This window comes from Fulmarus glacialis, unplaced genomic scaffold, assembly GCF_000690835.1.
Source record: "Fulmarus glacialis isolate BGI_N327 unplaced genomic scaffold, ASM69083v1 scaffold7965, whole genome shotgun sequence".
Lineage (NCBI taxonomy): Eukaryota > Metazoa > Chordata > Aves > Procellariiformes > Procellariidae > Fulmarus > Fulmarus glacialis.
The window spans coordinates 5059-22896 of NW_009213571.1; the positions used below are offsets into that span (position 1 = coordinate 5059).

The following is a 17838-nucleotide window of genomic DNA, read 5'->3' on the forward strand; positions in this document are numbered from 1 at the left end:
TGTCCAGTGAGCTTATTTGGGGGAATTAGTTACAGAATTGTCACCAAATCTGTGGTGCTCACAGTTTCATTACAGGCAGAAGAGATGTGCTGTCCGTAAATGAGAACTGTTCTTCTCCGAGAGTTTGTTAAATGTAGCAGTCCTAAATTACTCATGTAAAGCATCTCTTGGTTCAAGAACACTATTTTTTCCTTGCAGAGCAGCAGAGTTTTCTGGGCTGTTACAGTTAAAACCGTATTTCCACCTTTTTAGATATTGTGTGGTCACATATGCACATATACATACACACCTCTGAAAGAAACTTTGTTTTGAAACCAAAACATTACCATTTGTTCCCTGAAGCATTTATACAAGTTTCTGAAAATTTGAAATACAACTCTCTGCTTCTGTCCCACTCCATCTCATATTCCATTTCCAAAGAGCAGATGGTGCCTATTGCCCTTACTGGGTCTGAATGGATTAGAAGTTTATACAGTCTTGTAATACACCTCTGGCTGAATTTGGAAGGCTGTTTTTTCACTCTTCTTATGTTCTTCTGTTAATTCTTACAGATGTTCTTATAACAACATGAGGTTCAGATGGTACACAAGACGGTAACATGGTATTACCGGCCTGGACGCAAAGACCAGAACTTGCCAAACTCGTGCAGGTAATGACTGACCCGACTCACATGGGTATCGTCTCAGTGGCTCTGTTCTCACAAAGACAGTATGATCTCAAAGGTGTGTAGGATAAAATACTGTCCAGCTTATGGGTCATTCTTTGTGTGACTATCTCGTGCGAGTCTACATTGGCACCTCTACTGAGGGTCTTGTTAAAGAAAGGCAGCGACAGATTTCATTGCACTCCACGTGTTGATCATTAAAGAAGTAATAAATTCCTCTCTTCCCGAAGTTGGAGCGTGAAACATCCTTGCTATTAAGAGAATGAATCTGGGGGTCTGTGAGGTAGATGAGGCCTTTCCCGTTACCTGTCACCCAACCTGTGAAAGAAGGCATACATCTTGGTATCGAACATCACAGCCTTTGTATTATCCTACTCAGGACTGTCCGCTTGCCACAGCCCACACTCGGTTAACGTCACTTCAGTGATTCCCAGTTTGCACCTATGTCAGCAAAAGCAGAACCCTAAGAGGTACGTGATGAATATTTAATGAAATTAATATCCCAAAGATACCTGTGTGCTAAAGGTTGAGTCTGAAAGGTTTTATCCTTGGCTGTTAACTAAAGAGCTCAATTCTCCATTAGCTGAATAGGGGAACTTTTTTTAAGCTTGCCAATTCTAGGAAGGAAGAAGCGTGACAAAACCTGCTGCCTCTCTTAGTGGTTCTCCTTTAGATGGTTCCACAAGACACATCCTTGCAGACTTGGGGATTTAGTCTAATTGGGTGCAGATCACTCCATGGCGTGAAGCTGTGGCACACCTGGGAGCACGCGGCTTACGTGTTCTTGCTGTGACGCAGTGGAGAACAAGAGCACTGTTCAAGGCAAAAATGTACCTGCATGTACCTCCCTCACTTCACGTCATTTAGAGACAGTACGTCCTTTATATAGCATATTCTGCAACACGAGAAGACACGCAAAAAATGAAGTTCACTGTAATACAAACCTTGCAGATCAACAACAACGTCTGTTCCGTTGGAGAACTCGTAGCAGAAATGGCCGTAGGCCAGACCGTACTCTGTGGCTTTGTACTCATTCTTTACTACCTTCTTGTTATTGGACAGCTTCACAAACTCACCAAGGATGTAGGGCTCCACACTCACACATCCTTTTATAGTTCTGTCTTCCAGTATCTGAAAAGAGAGTGTTAATGACAGTCATGCGAACAGGGATGTGAAAACAAGGATGCTACAGCTCCTCTAACTGAAGTCTTGTCTTTTCCTCCTAGAACTTTCCATCATAAGATGGATGGAAAGAGTCTTCACATTAACCCACTGCTGATTCAAAACACAGGCTGTTTAGATGAGGAGCTCACATTTAACTAGAACAAAGGGTGGTACAAGATCCAACACAAAGTCAGCCTGACAGGGCAAACTCCGCGAGCAATGAATTCTAGAAATATCTAGTTTGTCCCGCAAATAGGAAACTTCTTTCAGGAGACTATGTGTAAAGAATAAGCTAGAAAGCTGAAAAGATTTGGGTAAACCTGCATCTGGTCCTTCTTCAGTGTGTAAATAACCAGTGGAAGGGTTTTGGGTTTTTTTCCAGTCATTTCTATGTTCAGCGACTTGCAAGTACTGATGCCAGACTCTCATTAGGCCTTATTAGTGAATGGCATAGAGCCAGATCTAGTGCCAGAATGGCTAACAGAAGCAGTAATATGCATAGCATGCTATCATATACCTATTCATAACGAAACAGTGAGTTCAGCGCCATACTGTGGAGGGTAGCTCTCCTTAGTTGAAACACAAGTCAAACAGTTAAACGTAAGAATAAAGAAAAGATCCTTTAACTTTCCCGCTGGGGGCTGGATGTCAGCTTTAACCTCTGTGCCAGGTCACCCAGATGCGGCTCCTGCCTCTAACGATCAGGCTGGGGGGCGGAGGTGCCGGCACAGCAGGGCCATGTGTCTCGCGGCTTTGCATGCTGTCCTCACAACCATCGTACAGAAGAAAGAGGGCAGAAGCAAGAGCTGTCCTGGCTACAGTTACCTGAAACACGTAAGACCAGTACGATCCGTGCGTTAAGACTTGAGGGCATGTCTAACGCAGCCTCCTCAAACGCCACGTGTTCAGAACTGAGTGGGCAAACAAGCATCTCCCACGATCAAAAGTGGCTGTTGCTGGGTTGAGTGCTGGGTATTTTAGCAGCTGTTTTTTGCTGTTTAAAGAGACTAACCCCAAAGTGCTTTTTCTTGAAACTTTTAGCTTCAGGCTCCTTGTTTTTTCAACCCATTCAAGAGAGAGAATAATTCTCGTGACTTTGCTGGCCCTTCCTCCCAGGCTCTCTCAGGTAACTCCACATCCCAGCCAGCCCTCAGCCACTTGGTTCTCGTGGCTCTCAGCAGCCCGTCTCTGAGGCTGGACCATCGGGATGGAGGGACAGAAATGCTTCTCAGTGAGAGGTGGCTGATGGATCCCTGGCCTCGCTGAAGCTCATGGCCCTGCCAATTCCACCAGCCTTTCTTCACCCGTCCACGTACGCTCAGCTGCAGGGAAGGCCACAGGCATTTCCTTCTCATGACTGAGTACGGCCCACACAGGTGGACAGATACTGGTTGTACCGTCAAGGACAAGCGGAAAAGGAGCGGGCTGTAAGGCACTGGATCAGTGGTGAGGTTGTGTCAGCAGCTTAATTGAACTGTGGTTGAAAGGTGTCTGTGGTTTAAAGGTGTCCTATTCTATGCTGAGGGGCTGTTGTTGAGGAAGAGAGCTTTTTGGGATAGCCATTCGAAGGATGACTGAGCTGCCAGTGTGATACGGCCATGAAAAATGCAGGTCTCACTAAGGGTAAGGATTTATATCGCCTCTGCGAAAGGCGTGGAGGGGTCTCACGCCTGATCATTAATATTTAAGAACTGTGAATTCAAAGTACAACACGCTCAGGGCTTCACGGATTGAACAGGGGAAGAGAGACCTGCATCTTGAGGTGACACTAAAACGAGCTTGGCTTCCCTAGCCTAGAGAACAGAAGCTATGAGGGGATGTTATTGCTGCTCCTTCCTTAAATCTAGGCCTCAAAGAAGTTGCAAGAAAGACAATAAATATAAATTGACTAATTTTAGGTTAGAAAATAGCAGAAGTTTTCCAGACATCACGACAGCAGCTCTAGAACAGTTTCTTATTGGAAGCAATGAAGGTTAAAACACAAAATACAACACGGCTGCTTTTAAGATAGGGCTTAATGAGTATAAAAAGGGATTATGCAGTGTTGTTGCCCGTCTTATCAGGGCACTGGACCTGATGAGTCACAAGGAGGTCCTTTCCAGTCCCGTGTTCCTGAAATCCAGCATCATGCAGCAGAAAAGGCCTCAAAGTTGTCCTGCAGGAAATCAACTTGTCTGCAAGAACCTCACTTGCTGGGTTCTAGTGAGGTTTAGACATTTTTGTGGTGCTCAAAATGGGTCACTTTTCTGTTCAGACTTCATAACTACCCCTGAAAATAGATGTTCATATACTGTTAGATGATATAAAAGGCTGGGTAACTCCTGGGCTTCATTTACAAGTGAGTTTCTGACTTCTAAAAGGACATGGCTTCTTTTCTGCCAGTTCACCCTGAACTTGTAGCTCTGCAGGTAGGTGTCTTCTGTCCTGAAATGAGCAAATGCAGCTGCCAGGTAAGACCACATGAATGACAGCATGTCATCTAGAGGTGGAACTAACTGCTAGTATTTTAAAATCAATGTTGACTTAAGACACTCTTCCCACCAATTCCTTTGTATTGCTTAGAAGACAGTTCTTACCAGGAGTACTGCAGATGGGATATAAAAGATTTGGGTAGGGACTTTTTGCTCATATAGCCTTTTGTTGAATTCCGTCACGTAGTACTGGGCAGTCATTTGCCGTTCCACGTCACTGAAATGATGAAGTAGTCCTTTTTCTTCTTTATATTCTTTCCCAACATACCTAAACAAAAAGAGAAGTGTTTGGTGTAGCCAGATTTGCAGCAGACTGCACTTGGGAAGCCCTACTTGTGACACAGAAGCATCCCTACAAAACAGAGCTTGGCTGTTCAGAAGCAAAGCCAGCTGTTGGTGATGCATTTAAAAAGGCAGTGATTAAAGCGGTGGGTTTTTTCTTTTATAGCTCTTACAGGCATAAAATGCTGTACTGATCAATCAAAACCTAGGATGGGGGTTTTATAACACCAGAATGTTTAAAGTCAACTATTCTTTACTCTGGAGGGAGACCCAACTCAGAGGTACTTAAAATACTCTTCTTAACCCGTAATAATTCATAAGCTACTTATAATAACAATCCAAAATCTGCAGTTAGCAGAGCTCTCCTGGTGCAGAGGCCTTCATGAAGCAAATAGGTGATTTTAATCCTCCTTTCAGAGCAGATGCATCCATTGCATACACCTGCTACCAAAATTAAAGAAAAGTAACTGAAACACCTTTCTGCCTATAGGTATTGTGAGATATATTTCTCTATATGTTTCTCATATATATCTATCTCTAATTCTCTAATGCAAAGCAAGAGGTCAAATAAAAAGGAAGCAACATTCAAGTTCCCATGAGATTATCTCAGCACAGAAAAAAGTCAAGTCAGGCCTAAGTGTTGTCATGAGCAAATGAGCTAACGTGACTGTTAGAAGACAACAGTGAAGTAGCTTTTTCTTCCCAGAAACTAAGAAGTAGAGAGTTACATGGAGTGATGGGAAAGACTGCCAAAATGCCCAAGAGATTTGGGAAAGCCATCAAACATTCTTGCTACAGAAGATCAGTCAAAATCTAACCAAATGTAAACCAGGTTGAAACAGACTAAAGAAACAATCTTCTCCCACTGTGACTGATTTCTGTAGTTTTCCAAGTAAAAACTTGTACTGTCATCTGAAAATCCTTGAAAAAAAGCTACTGTCTAACAAGGCACTGGACTAGCTGAATCATAGGTATAAAACTAATCTTACCAGGCAGTTTTCATTCATATTTACACAGAAGTAGCACTGATAAACATTTTGTTTCAGAAATTGGTTTGGTCAATACCTTCCCAGGGTTTCTTCTTGGTGCAGGAAGTGTATCCAAAATGCGCTTCTCTGTTTGCCTTCCTTTGCCACGTTCAGGTAGTCCCCAATGAATACAGCCGTTTCTTGGCCTGTCCAGAGGCCTGATTTCTTTGAGTATTTTAAAAGAAGAGCAGCTACAAAAAGAAAACACCATGAGTAGAATGGACAACTCCACAGGACTGCTCTAAGCCTGTGCTGACGGATGAAATAACCAGCACCCAGGAGAGAAGATATCCAGGCTCATCTGAAAGCAAAGTACGGGGCTATAAAATACGTGCTAAGAGGTATCTAGGTGCAGAGTTGGATATTTTACATTAAGGACAAAAAATTGCTAAACAGGCTTGAGATATGCAAGATGGAATCTTGCTCTAAGTGGGTTTTACTTAATGAGCTCAATGAGGCGGCCTATAGTGGTGTTCTCTTAGCTTCTGTATTTCTTAGTACGTTGATCAAGCGTCTGCATACTAAGGTATGGCTGTTATCGATGATTAACTTAATCATCATTATCTTAAATATACAGTTTGCAGGGATGAAATGTGGAATCTAAATGGGCAACAAAACCAAACACTCAAGTAACGGGTTAGAAAGGGCTTGATGAACTGGCACAGGGAGTTCAAGCAGCCTAAGTTACCTCTTGCGTGAAGGGATTGACGCAGGAGGGACTGAGTGGGCATTGGAGAGGAGCCCATTTCCATGTAGCTGTGATGGATGTGCAAATGGGTAAGAAAGAATAGGAGAAAATGGCTCAAGAAAGTGTTCTTCCATTGCTAAAATTCTTATATAAAAACTCAAAAAGCAATAAAAAATTAAGTCCTAATCAATGATGACTAAAACATCGTGTTAAAAAACCCGAGTCAAGACTGTTCTCTGTGGGAGTACCTGTCGCTGCGTGAAAATGCCCACCACTGTGTGAAAACTTACTGTATGCTTTACGAAGCTGTTTTGACTCAAAAATTCCAGTAGGCATCAGTCTCTGGACAAGCCAATTACGTTCTACCCCTGCCAGAAGTTGCATGTAATCGTCGTCCCTCAGGAATCGAGCGTCAAGGATTTCTTCCTTTGTTCTCTCCGGCATGAAGATAAAACCACTTCCCCTTGGGTTCAGAAATGGACCTTCAGGTGAACTCTTGGGCATCTCTGCTGATTTGTACCACGAACTCAGAGATGAACTGGATTGTCTCTTGCTGCTCACCATGTCCTGAGACTTTTCTTCATCTTCTTCAGTAGTGGCACAGTCGAAGTGATCAGTTTTGGATATCTTTCCCCTCGAGGGCAAAGCTGTCGGTGCACTGGGAGTTGAGTGATGCTCTGGAACAGACGCCGTAGGACAATTGTTTACTAAGTCTGCAATACTGATGCAATCAAATTCAGTGTCATCTATTGTTTCTGCTTGGGTGTCAACTTCAGGCATTTTGAGAGATCTGTTTCCCACCACGGCAGATTTCCTCAGCCAGTCACGCACAGAGGAGTCGCTGGCCATTTTCGGCTCGATGCTCGTCGATACTACAGAAGCACCCCTGTTTGTGGGGGGACGTGCGTCAAACGAGGGATCCTCTGTGCTATCTGCAGTTTCTCCTTCTGGGTGGACCCACACGAACTGGCTGCGGCGCCGGGACGCGGGGCCACCACCGCCCTCCCCGACGCTGTCCTTGGTCCTGCAGCCCAGATCCGCCCGGGAGGAGGACTTCTCCTCTTCCTCCTCCTCCGGCCTTGTATGAACAGAGTAAGCGGTGGAGAGCGAAGGAACCGCGTTGTTCACATCCCCTGCTTTCTTTTCTGAAGAGCTCTTTCCACGGTGTCTTCCCTCCCGCAGCTCTTCTCCGCAAAGAGACGTCTTCTCTACCAGCCTCCCAGCTAGGGGCGTACCTGCCTCTGAGGAAGGCTGAGGAGAACCCCAACAGCTATGTAGAGGCTCTCGAGGAGAAGGATGCCAGGCTCCGGGAGGCAACGAGCGCAAGTATGCAGCTTGACCATTTTCATCAGACTCTGTTGTGCAACATTGCTCCTCCGCTGAGCCCTTTTCCTGCTGCCGCCCTTCCCTGGGAGACTCTTTGCTGCTATTACAGTTCAGTTCCTCCCAGCTGGAAGAGTAACTTGATTTTGACAGCTTGCACCAAGAGCTCTCTGAAGTAGTGCTTTGACTCCTGTTTTGCCATCTGCTGAAATCACTGTTTTCATCATTTATTTCTATTTCTAATGGCTCAATCTCTTCATTGAAGGAAATTTTCATCACATCAGAACGAACGTATTTATTTCTTTGGCCACTGAATCTCTCTGAGCTGCTTCCTGCTGTTGGTGAATTCAGCATTTTCGCAGCGCCTTTCCTCTGGTTCGCTATTTCTTCAGTAGTACACACAGTGTCTATGTTTTTGGTTTCTGTTCTTAAGGTTGTGATACAAGCTCCCACTTGGGCTTCTCCTGGTGCGGTTTTATGAATCCTGCAAGCACTTTCAAACACTTCACACACTGACAGATGATGCTGAGAATGCACGGCAAGGATTTTTTCGAAGTTGGGTTCCCCTTGGAGGATAGGTTTTTCCACTGTGCCTTTATAACTGTCTGGAACGTAAGACCTGGCATCAGAATTAGGGAAGCTTTCCACTTGCAGGTGCTTCTTCACAGATGTGATCAGAGACATGATCTCTTTGGCAAGCATTCCTTTCTCTTCCTCTTCTGTAAATGAAGTGCTGTAGGAATGCAGTTTTCCCATGGCTTCTCTACACAGTTGACTCACCTCACGGAGTTTCTCACTCTCCCCATAGAGCCATCGATGCACGGTTGTGAGGCAGAAAGCTGCTTTAATAAAACTATGGAGCTCCTGCTTGCTGGTGACGGGACTCTCATCGTTCTTGGTGAGGAGGCCGATCTCAAAAGATTCTTTGGCTTCAGACAAGTAGAACTTTCTCTTTTCTGGGGGACAGTCCTTGGAGTGACTATAGGACAGCAAACACACCCCACGGATGTTCTGTGGGGGGATGAAAGAGGAATGTAGGAATTAAAAACCTGCACCTCTTGTCAGAGATGAATAAAGGGAGGAAAAAATACGTTTCTTTCCCTTATACAATTTGAAGCAAACGTCAGCTCTAAGTGCCTGCTGCTGTGTTTCCTGAAGGAAATAATCTTGCTCTTTTTCCTTTGAAATATAGCTGTAGTTACAGGAAAAGCAGCATCGCCAGACAGGCTTGAAAGCCCATCCATACTCCATGGACAGAAACTGCTTTCCACCCATCTGCTTAGCTTCTGATTGGAACTCAGAGCGACATATAGCATCATACCCACGACGCAGACACAATATCCTGTATGGTGCAACGTTTGAAAGCCGGATTAGAGCCAAATTTAATAGCCTGGACTCTTCCCTTACACAAATAACACTTTCAGAATGAAGACTAATACTTACCACGGCTGTGAGGACAAACAGCGGGGTGTACTGGCTGTAGGCTGTCGCTAGTTTGCAGGCCTCAGCAGCTGATAATAAGCGATGACTGAACTCTCGGAGAAGGCCCTAGTGAAATAAAAAAAACAAGAGGGAAAACCTCATCTCAAAGGCTTTCTTTTCAAACAGATGGATCTACCTGGTAAGCAACCCTGTTAGATTGAAGCGAGGCAGCTTGGGATTTGTTTCTTGTCTGTTGTAGGTTCCCTGAGCCCTCCGAGACCTTTGAGTCTTGATAGAGCGGGTCATCATATCTTAAACAACAACAGCCAGGTCTGTTTCTGCAGGAGTCTTTTTGCTCATGTTTACCATCGATGTGTCATTTTTTGACCCTACAAATATTCTATATATTACACAGGCATAGACATACACACTCTGTAAATACTCTTATATGTTTTCTTTTTCCTGAAGAAAGGCATTCTTCCATCTAGGTGCTAATGAACTTTTTCACCAGCAACACTGGAAGTTTCTTCAGCCCTCTCAGCACAGGAGAGGAACTGGAGGAAGAACAAAGTGTGGGTGAATTTGGGGCAACAACATACAGTCCATCTGAAGAATCTACACACACAAATACCAAACCAAGTCTTACCAGGTCAATCTCAGCATTGGTTTTAAAACGTACATAATCTTTCTCACTCATGGAAGCAAAGATGTCTGCCATAATACCCAAGGAAGTAGCAATTCCCTGAAAGAGAAATGGAAAATGATCATAGTGTTTTTCTGCTTGTATTTCCAATTTTACTGCTCACAATAAAGTAGGTTCTGTGTAGAATGTACCAGAAAAAAAACAAAATAAACAAACAAGATCCAAAGAGAAGCACTGCTAAGAAATTCAGAGACGTCATCTTGGTAGGGTTTTATTAATTTCAGCTTGCAGAAAGTGTAGCCTGGTGGATATGTATGAGTTTCCATGAGTAGCAGCTATCCCTATTACCCCCAGCTCTAGGTTTCAACTTAAATAGCATTGCATTTCCATTAGCACTGCATTTTCCCAAGGTACTAATTGTGACAATGAAAGCAAAGTCTCGTGATATCACCAAAAGCTGCATTAAGCCCTTGGCTAATCATATCTGAAAAAGGACTCCATCTGTTTTACCGTTGTTTTTCAGAAAAGACCACAGAAAGCCAAAAATTATGTTTAAGAACTGGCCGGTTGATCCCAGTCTTCCTAAAAAATCCAGGGTGAAGATGTCTAGAGAGATGATAGAAGTCATAAATGCTCAAAACGCATAGCCTAAGAAAACAAGCATCTTTTTTAACACGCTTCCCTAGCTTATTGCACTGTTTAAAAAACAAATAAACGAGTTGGACAAAAGTCAAGAGGTCTTGGTCTTGATATAATTGGGGTTTTTTTGGTAATTTGTCATTGGTTCTACAGAACCACTTAAAAAATAAGACATGAACATGTAACATAAAGATCTATGAACCTGCTAATTGTCTCTCTCTCTGGAAGATTTGATCTATACAAGGGCTAGCTAAGGGTCTGCCCAGCTAAACAGTTAAGAACGCCAGGAAGTATCTGTATACTTTCCGCAAAATTCACTACACATCTTTGCTCCCATAGAAATGTTCTGAGCTTGAGGTCAAGCTTTAAGGCAGAGGAGAGGTGACGAGGTCTGGTTTTGTGGTGTATCTTACGCTGGGGTACAATTACAAAACTTCTTAAAGCATCACCCTAGGACTTGCAAGACTTAGGTTCACATTCCTGTTTAGCTACGGACACATGGTGTGACTGTTGCTTCATCTACAGTGGGAAGATTAGTGCGGCCAAGCCTCACAAAGGTGTTAAAGACAGATACGGTAGCTGTTGCGAGGTGTTCAGATACCACAGTGCCAGGGAACATCCATTACCCACAACAGGTAGTGTAGCGCAGCTCAGCAAATAGACATGCTTGGAAAAAAAAAATTAGCCTTAGTCGTTATAAATAAATAAAATCTACGGCTGCATTCTGGGGTTAGTCTGTCCTTGTCAGAGGCACCTGTGACATCCTGGGTGATGGTTCACTTCAGATGATTCTGCTTAATGAAAACTATTACTTTCATTCCCCTGCAGGAAAAAAGGTGTCCGTAAGTCTGTGTATGCATGCGGAAACAATGTGCAATACAGACTTCGGCTAGAGTATTTGTCCTGCATGTTAGCCTTGTCTGAGGTGTGTAATTGAAACATTATTGCTAAAAGAGTTTTCTCAAGTAAACAAAAGCTAATCTGGAATGATTATTAGATTGGCAAGGATATCCAGAGTGAAAAGGAAATACTACCTTTTTATCTGGTTGAGGAAGTTTGCAAAATCCCACAACTGAAGCCCAAATCAACTCTGCTGCCTCATACCACATCCCTGAAATAAACCAGAAAAATAGTCACTAAGCAGATTACTGCTACAGATGGCTGTCAACAGTTTATTTTACACCTCCTTGAGTCAGGAGCCCTCAAAACAGTATAAAACCATACCATGGCATTTTTCGCTTTGGTGACACTGAACGTTTATTAGTTTTCTTTAGCTTTTGGCTGTGCATAAACACACATTTAAGGCTCATAAAAGACTTCAGCTCAACAGTCACGGAAGATGAAAGGTCACATCAAAAGCATAAAATTAAGGCTGTTGGCCTCAAGTACCAAGCCCTGGATACACAAGTCCATCATGCTGAAAACAAGGGATTTTCTTGTCTTGAGAGAGGAAATAGTTGTGCTGTACCTGTGATAAACTACTGCATGCCTTTGGGAACAGCGAATTTGGAAAAAGCGTTAGCAAACATGGAGTAGCACAGGGAAAAAGGGAACAACGCTTCAGAACGCTCCTCGACTTCTGGTAAGATTAGTACTAAAAAGATAATTTCTAAAATGCGTTTGCTTGGTACATGGCTCTAGGTCCTTGCTGCAAAGAGACGGGTGTGCAACTCATCTTCCGTGGCTGCGTTAGGGGCATCAGGCAGGGGTCCTACACAAGCTAAAACTCTGACATATGCCAAATGTACCATTTTAAAGCTTGACTGCAAAGAAAAAAAGAAATAGGGGAAAACCCTGAGCAGACGTTTACAGAAAAAAGCCTTACCAAGCTTTTGCAGAATCTGTCCTCTGATTTGTAAGCAGACCGACTGAACGAGAATCCTATCGCTTTCCTTAGCGTATCGCCAGGTACCTACAGAAAGAGTGGAAAAACTCAGTATAGAATGAAAAATGTTGCTGTCATTTTAAGCCGCTGAGGATAACCTAAATCCCAGTAAATTGCCAGGATTCCCCCCATTGAATTCAGCTGGTTTGAGTCAGGACTTACAGCCAGAGAGATGACAAAGGGACAGTGCATTAAGGATTATAAGTAGACAGCTATATGGGTATGTAGCTTCAGTGACAGCCATATAGAGCATAAAAACAATCTAAAAAGCGAGAGGTACCTCTCTTCTGTGAAGTAAAAGAAGTCACTGTATAGAAACGTTGTACAGAGTTCCACTAAAAACCAGTCAAAAGGATTAATATGGGATATCTTTGTTGTTACCAGTATATACAGCAGAGCAAAATACTTCTAACCGTTGGCAAAACATGTTTTCTTTTCAGATATCAGTATCTCATGAAGATTAAAACAAAAGTTTTCGTGTTAACACAGTATGATTAGTTACACAAAGTCTTTCATTATCAAATCTACACTGGATTTCAGAATAGAATACGAAATAAAACCACTAAGCTTTCCTAAGTATTGTGAACATTTCACTGCATGAATCATCTGTTCAACAACACATCTTCAATGTTAAACAAGTATTATCATTGAATATTACAAAAATAATCTTAAAAGAAAAGCATAATCCCAAGACAGATGAAATGCAGTGTTTTGCATAGCCAGTTCTATTTTAATAGTGATAGCTGGCATTTTGTTTAAAGCCCTCTTGCACGAAGGCCCTTCTTGCATGAGAATCTCAGTTTCACGTGAAAAACAAACCAACAACACCCAGACCAGGCTTCTTAAATTTTCCGAGTTTCATGGTTGCAGAGAAACCTGAACGTATTGACTAAATAAACCTTGAAGGCTAAGAAAACAGAAAACACATATAAAACCTAAAAATATATTGTCTCAAAAACATAACTAAATAATTATGGATGCCTGTCAAAACGAATGAATTCTTACCGTTAGAAATACTACACATCCCTCCAGATCTGAAACAAGCCACACGACCAGCAGTATAGTCGTTTGACCGAAAGGAAAAAAAAAAAGTAATTTCTACAAATGTCCTCATGCATTAAGGAACGGTCCCATTTTTAGAGTTTTGCACATCTACCCAGCAATGGAAGAAAGTGCTGTAAGAACCAGGACTCACTCTCTTTTTTTCTTAACCCCAAAAGATACTAAATAATTGCATTGCAGTCTGCTGCAGGTCTAGAATAAAGTATTCATGTAGTTTATCGGATCAGTGTGAATTTGGAGGATAAGCATTACTCTTAATCTGCACTTTTTTGGGGGGAGGGCGTTGTCTTAGTTTTCTAGAGCAGTCAATTGCTTGAAATTGGTCCACATTTTAAAATTCTCTGGGCAGAGAAATTAGTAGGAAGGCTACCAATCCAGAGTATTTTCCCACCCAAGTGAAGATATACAAGGATGAATTATGGCAATTTCAAAATAAAGTTGCAGTTTCCACATTTTAGTGAAGAATGTCGAAGAAAAGAGAAACGTGATGTAAGGCTGAGGTCAGATTGGCTGTATTTGAAGCTTTTGTAACTGTTTAAATTAGTATCAAAAATCCCACCAAAATACCAACTATGAAATTGGAAAAGAAATATATACGTACCTGTTGCTCCATTGTCATTAATAAGGCTGCTTAGGATATATTCAGCTTTTAAAAGTTTACCTGATTAAAAAAAAAAAAAAAAAAAAAGATAGAAAACGAATATAAAAATTTATCATGTGGCATGAAGTGAACAAAAATATTCATCAGTGAAAGCCCCTGCAAATTTTACTCTTCTTCCCAGCACTGTCTTAGACTAAACTTTCCAATTAAGTATGCGCTGCAGATACTACCTCATGCTCAGGAATCTCTGACACAGGCTATCTCACATATACAACAAATATTGCAGAAAATGCTGATGAGGCAACTGTTTCTAGCCAGACACTTGCTTCCAAAAGTCTCATCGAGAAGCCGTATGATATTTAACCTGATACATCCCTGCACATAGATTTGTTGCTGTCAACAGTCATAAAGGTACATGCACTACATTTTATAATATGTGGTTGCACAGTAAGATGAAATTACATATATATCTGTTTTACTTAACACACCATACGTTCCTGGAAGAGTGCTTAATCTTAAAATGTGAGAAAGGCTTCCTCATGTCAAGCTCCGGTATTTCTGTTGAACTTCTGTGCATGCTCTCTACGCTCTACAGTGCGGTTTCAGTAAACCGACCGCAAGGAGAAGACAACAGATACCTCTCCTTAGGGAGGCTTAGGCTGCACGTTGGTTTTACGGTAAACCCAAGCCAAGGCAAGTGGCTCCAGGCACTCATTTCTCGCTCGGCTCCTTCCCATGCCTTGGGCTGCTGCAGGATTCAGAGCAGGGGAGGCGCAACAAGATCGGGGCAGGCACTGAGCTGCTGGCCACCCCACCGGCTGGGATTCCCTGCTCTTGTTTTTCTTGCAGAATAAAGTAGTCTAGCCTGCTTCCTTCAGCAGCAGAGCTGCCGGTTTCTGTCCCAAGGAAACACTGGTTTTGGAAACCCATTTTGGTCTCATTGGGGAGTTCACCAGGAGAGAAAGCTCTGCAGATGCACCTCAAAGCCCACTGACTTGACGTCCCGCCACAGAAAGCGAAGCCACAGGCTATGCTGCCTTCCAGTCACTCTACCTAGCTTTTAAGAACCATCTTAAGCACAGTATATATAGCCAAAAAATACACAGAAAGGATGCAGCATGCAACACAAGGTGGGGATTCTGCCTTTCAGCCCCCTGTCATACGGCTCAGAGGTTTTGTCGCATGGCCGGAGTCACCCGTGGCAGGCTTGAGGGGCTGCAGGAGACACCTTAAGGTCTAATTTGATCGGCTTGATTCATGTTGAACCTTGCTTTTTGTCTCAATTGTCCGGCTGACTTCAAGAAGGCTGCTCCAGCCTGTGTAAGCAGTGTAAGCTTTGGCTGAACTAGCCCATCAGCTGGAGTGTGCCAGTAGTACCCAGACACCGTGGCAATGGGAGCACGAGAAGTCCACAGCCACAAATAAAAATAGCTATGCAGGGAACTTATAGTTCTCTTTTCTGCAAATAAAATATTCCTCAAACGGGTTTTTCAGAGCAGGTTTGTCTGGCTTTCTTTTCTTCTCCCCAGTGGGACAGTGGGAAGATACATTAAAAATCCTTCAGGTGTTGGCCCACGTTATAGTAATGATGGAATTTTTTTTAAAAAAAAAATCAGTTTATCCTCGAGGAGTTGTAAGCTGCATTGTTTGCATAGTCAAGTGGTCCCACTGAAAAAAAAAAAAAAAGCAGCTGGGACAGTGCAGAGAAAATGCCGGGATTCTAATTTACTTTTTAAAGGCCCTTGGTCAGAAGTATAGCAATTCAGATATCCCTGTTTGAAACCAGCAGGGAAGATTTGTTAAGGAACAAAAGCTCCAATTAGTATTTTCCACACCCTTTCACAATTTTCTCTCCTGCTTTTGGCTCTGAAACCCTTTATACCAGCCCCTTTGTGCTAGTGAGAGGAGCTGGGAGGGCTCAAGGGGGCTGGGAGTGGGCTGTGTGTTTGAAAAGATGGCACGGGGGCCGTAAGCATGTCATCCCCAGCAAGGGACAGAGCGTATTCTTCAAAGTCAAGTAGTTCCTAATTGGGCTTGAGCTGAGAAAACGGCGCGGTACCTGTGTTGACGCAGAGGCGAGCCTGGCGGATGAGCACCTGAGGACTGATCGGCGTGGTGGGCTGCAGCCTGTGCAGACCCTTGGCAATCTGAAGAAGTTTGCTGGAGGCATCGATCCAATACAGGAACCGGTCAATCAGGAACACAATAGCAGTTGCCGTTACGCAGTCCTTGACCATGATGGAGGCCTTCAAATAAACCTGAGAAGAACACGAGTGCCACGGGGCAGCCTTGGAGAAACTCGCCTCGCAAAGGCTCAGTGAACTGTCTACGGAAAATATTCAGCTTAATAACCCTCTGCCTAACGGTGCTGCCTACGTACCGTTTTAGAACAGATGGGATATCCCTAGTTATTTTCTGTAAGCTGGCTACACAGTTTTACAGCAAGTGAAGTACTGAACATTACGAGAAGCAAATATTCACTAGCAATTAAAAGGCTGTCTCAAAATTTCTACTCACCTTATAATCTTTATGTTCCTAGGCATTTATATAATGGAGAAAGTCTTTGTGGCAGTGATCAGATAGTATTTATTATAACCTATAATTATGATTATTCCTGATCATATTTTTATTTTTCAGATAGGAAGGTTCCAGCTGTTTATTTTGTTTCAGCCATAGATATAATTCCTGATTTTTTTTGGTCCTTCTAATTGTTGTTCAGTATTTTGAACCGCATAATTTGGTGGTCTGCTAACAAACTTAAATCATGCCCAACAAATTACTAGCAGTAATAACAATTAGTTTAAAAGGGGGACATGAGTCTGGAAAGACTGGAAATGGTCGCTATAGCCATTGTCCCAGATGGAGCTCAAGCCATCCACTCCCACAATCAAGCAAACAGGCCAGAAGTCCGATCTTTTTCCCCTGCAGGTCATCTTTAATGACTACTAAGTCTGTATCAACTCTCTTGGATTCCCGTAGCGGTTGAGCCATCACACCGACACGAGGAATCAGCCGGAGCTCCTGAGATAGCATGCTGTTATGAGGACAGGAGGCCAGCAAAGATAGCCATGAGGAGGCACACAGCCTCATCGCAGCTGCAGAAGTCCACAGGGGACTGGGGACATCTACCAAAAACCGACCCCTTCCCATGGTGGGCAGGGGTTGGTACTCCTGCCCGGTGGAGCAAGGAGGTGCTCCACAGGCTGACATCCAGGCGATTCCCTTTTTACATGTTTGTCACGCAGGATGGGGAGGATGGCATCCAGTCATTGTTTCCCTGGAACATCTGCCTGAAACACAGCCATCGGCTGTAAGGAAAGACCCATCTCTTCAGCTACGGAGCCTCGTGGGTGCCCTGACCTGTCTGGTCTTCACGGCCACCAGCCGTTCAGCAGCCTCACGCTGCCTACGGAGAGCCCGGCCTCCTGCTGCCCAGCCTGGCTCGAACACCTGGGAGCCGGCAACGGTCGAGTACTGCTTTGCGGTGTGGTCAATCACAGGAGGGAAGAAAAAACAAGAGAACACCTTAAACCATACAAAGCCTCCTCAGAAAAAGGATGCGTTTCTCATCTCATTCACGTCGGCGAGTAACTCCACTCACGACAGAGTAAAAGCAACGCAGGGGATTGAGGATCATCAGGCACCATCAGGGGATGAGAGACTGCCAGGAAAACTTTGTCCAAATCCCCACTAAGACATCAAGTTTGGCAGCTATCTCCCATTTTTGTCTTAGCACCAGCCTCCTTCCCTTGCCTTCCTTGTGTAAACGCGCAGGCGGAGCCGGAGAGGCAGCAATGTCCACAAACTGCTTTAGAGACCGCTCAGGCTTCTTGGACTCCTCCCCAGCCTCTGTTCTCTCTGCTTTTAGCTCAGAGCCCCACAATCTGACAAGACGACTCCTTCTTGATTTTGAGCAGCGTAACCACCGACTGAGGTGTGCGGGAGAAAGCCCGCGTCAGACCGATC

The 17838-nt window shown here is 43.6% G+C and overlaps 1 protein-coding gene across 1 annotated transcript in view; it reads right to left on the reverse strand.

Moving 5' to 3' along the window:
* Nucleotides 1-785: 785 nt before the first annotated feature.
* ALPK1 (alpha-kinase 1) overlaps nt 786-17838 on the reverse strand; it is a 30654-nt gene continuing 13601 nt past the window's right edge. Inside the window, exons 3-13 of the mRNA XM_009578225.1 lie at nt 15932-16130; nt 13873-13932; nt 12150-12236; nt 11359-11435; nt 9689-9784; nt 9064-9168; nt 6588-8631; nt 5647-5800; nt 4405-4567; nt 1609-1795; nt 786-982 (exon numbers count right to left, since the gene is read on the reverse strand). Of these exons, the coding sequence (XP_009576520.1) occupies nt 786-982; nt 1609-1795; nt 4405-4567; nt 5647-5800; nt 6588-8631; nt 9064-9168; nt 9689-9784; nt 11359-11435; nt 12150-12236; nt 13873-13932; nt 15932-16130 (3369 nt within the window). The remainder of the gene's footprint in view (nt 983-1608; nt 1796-4404; nt 4568-5646; nt 5801-6587; nt 8632-9063; nt 9169-9688; nt 9785-11358; nt 11436-12149; nt 12237-13872; nt 13933-15931; nt 16131-17838) is intronic.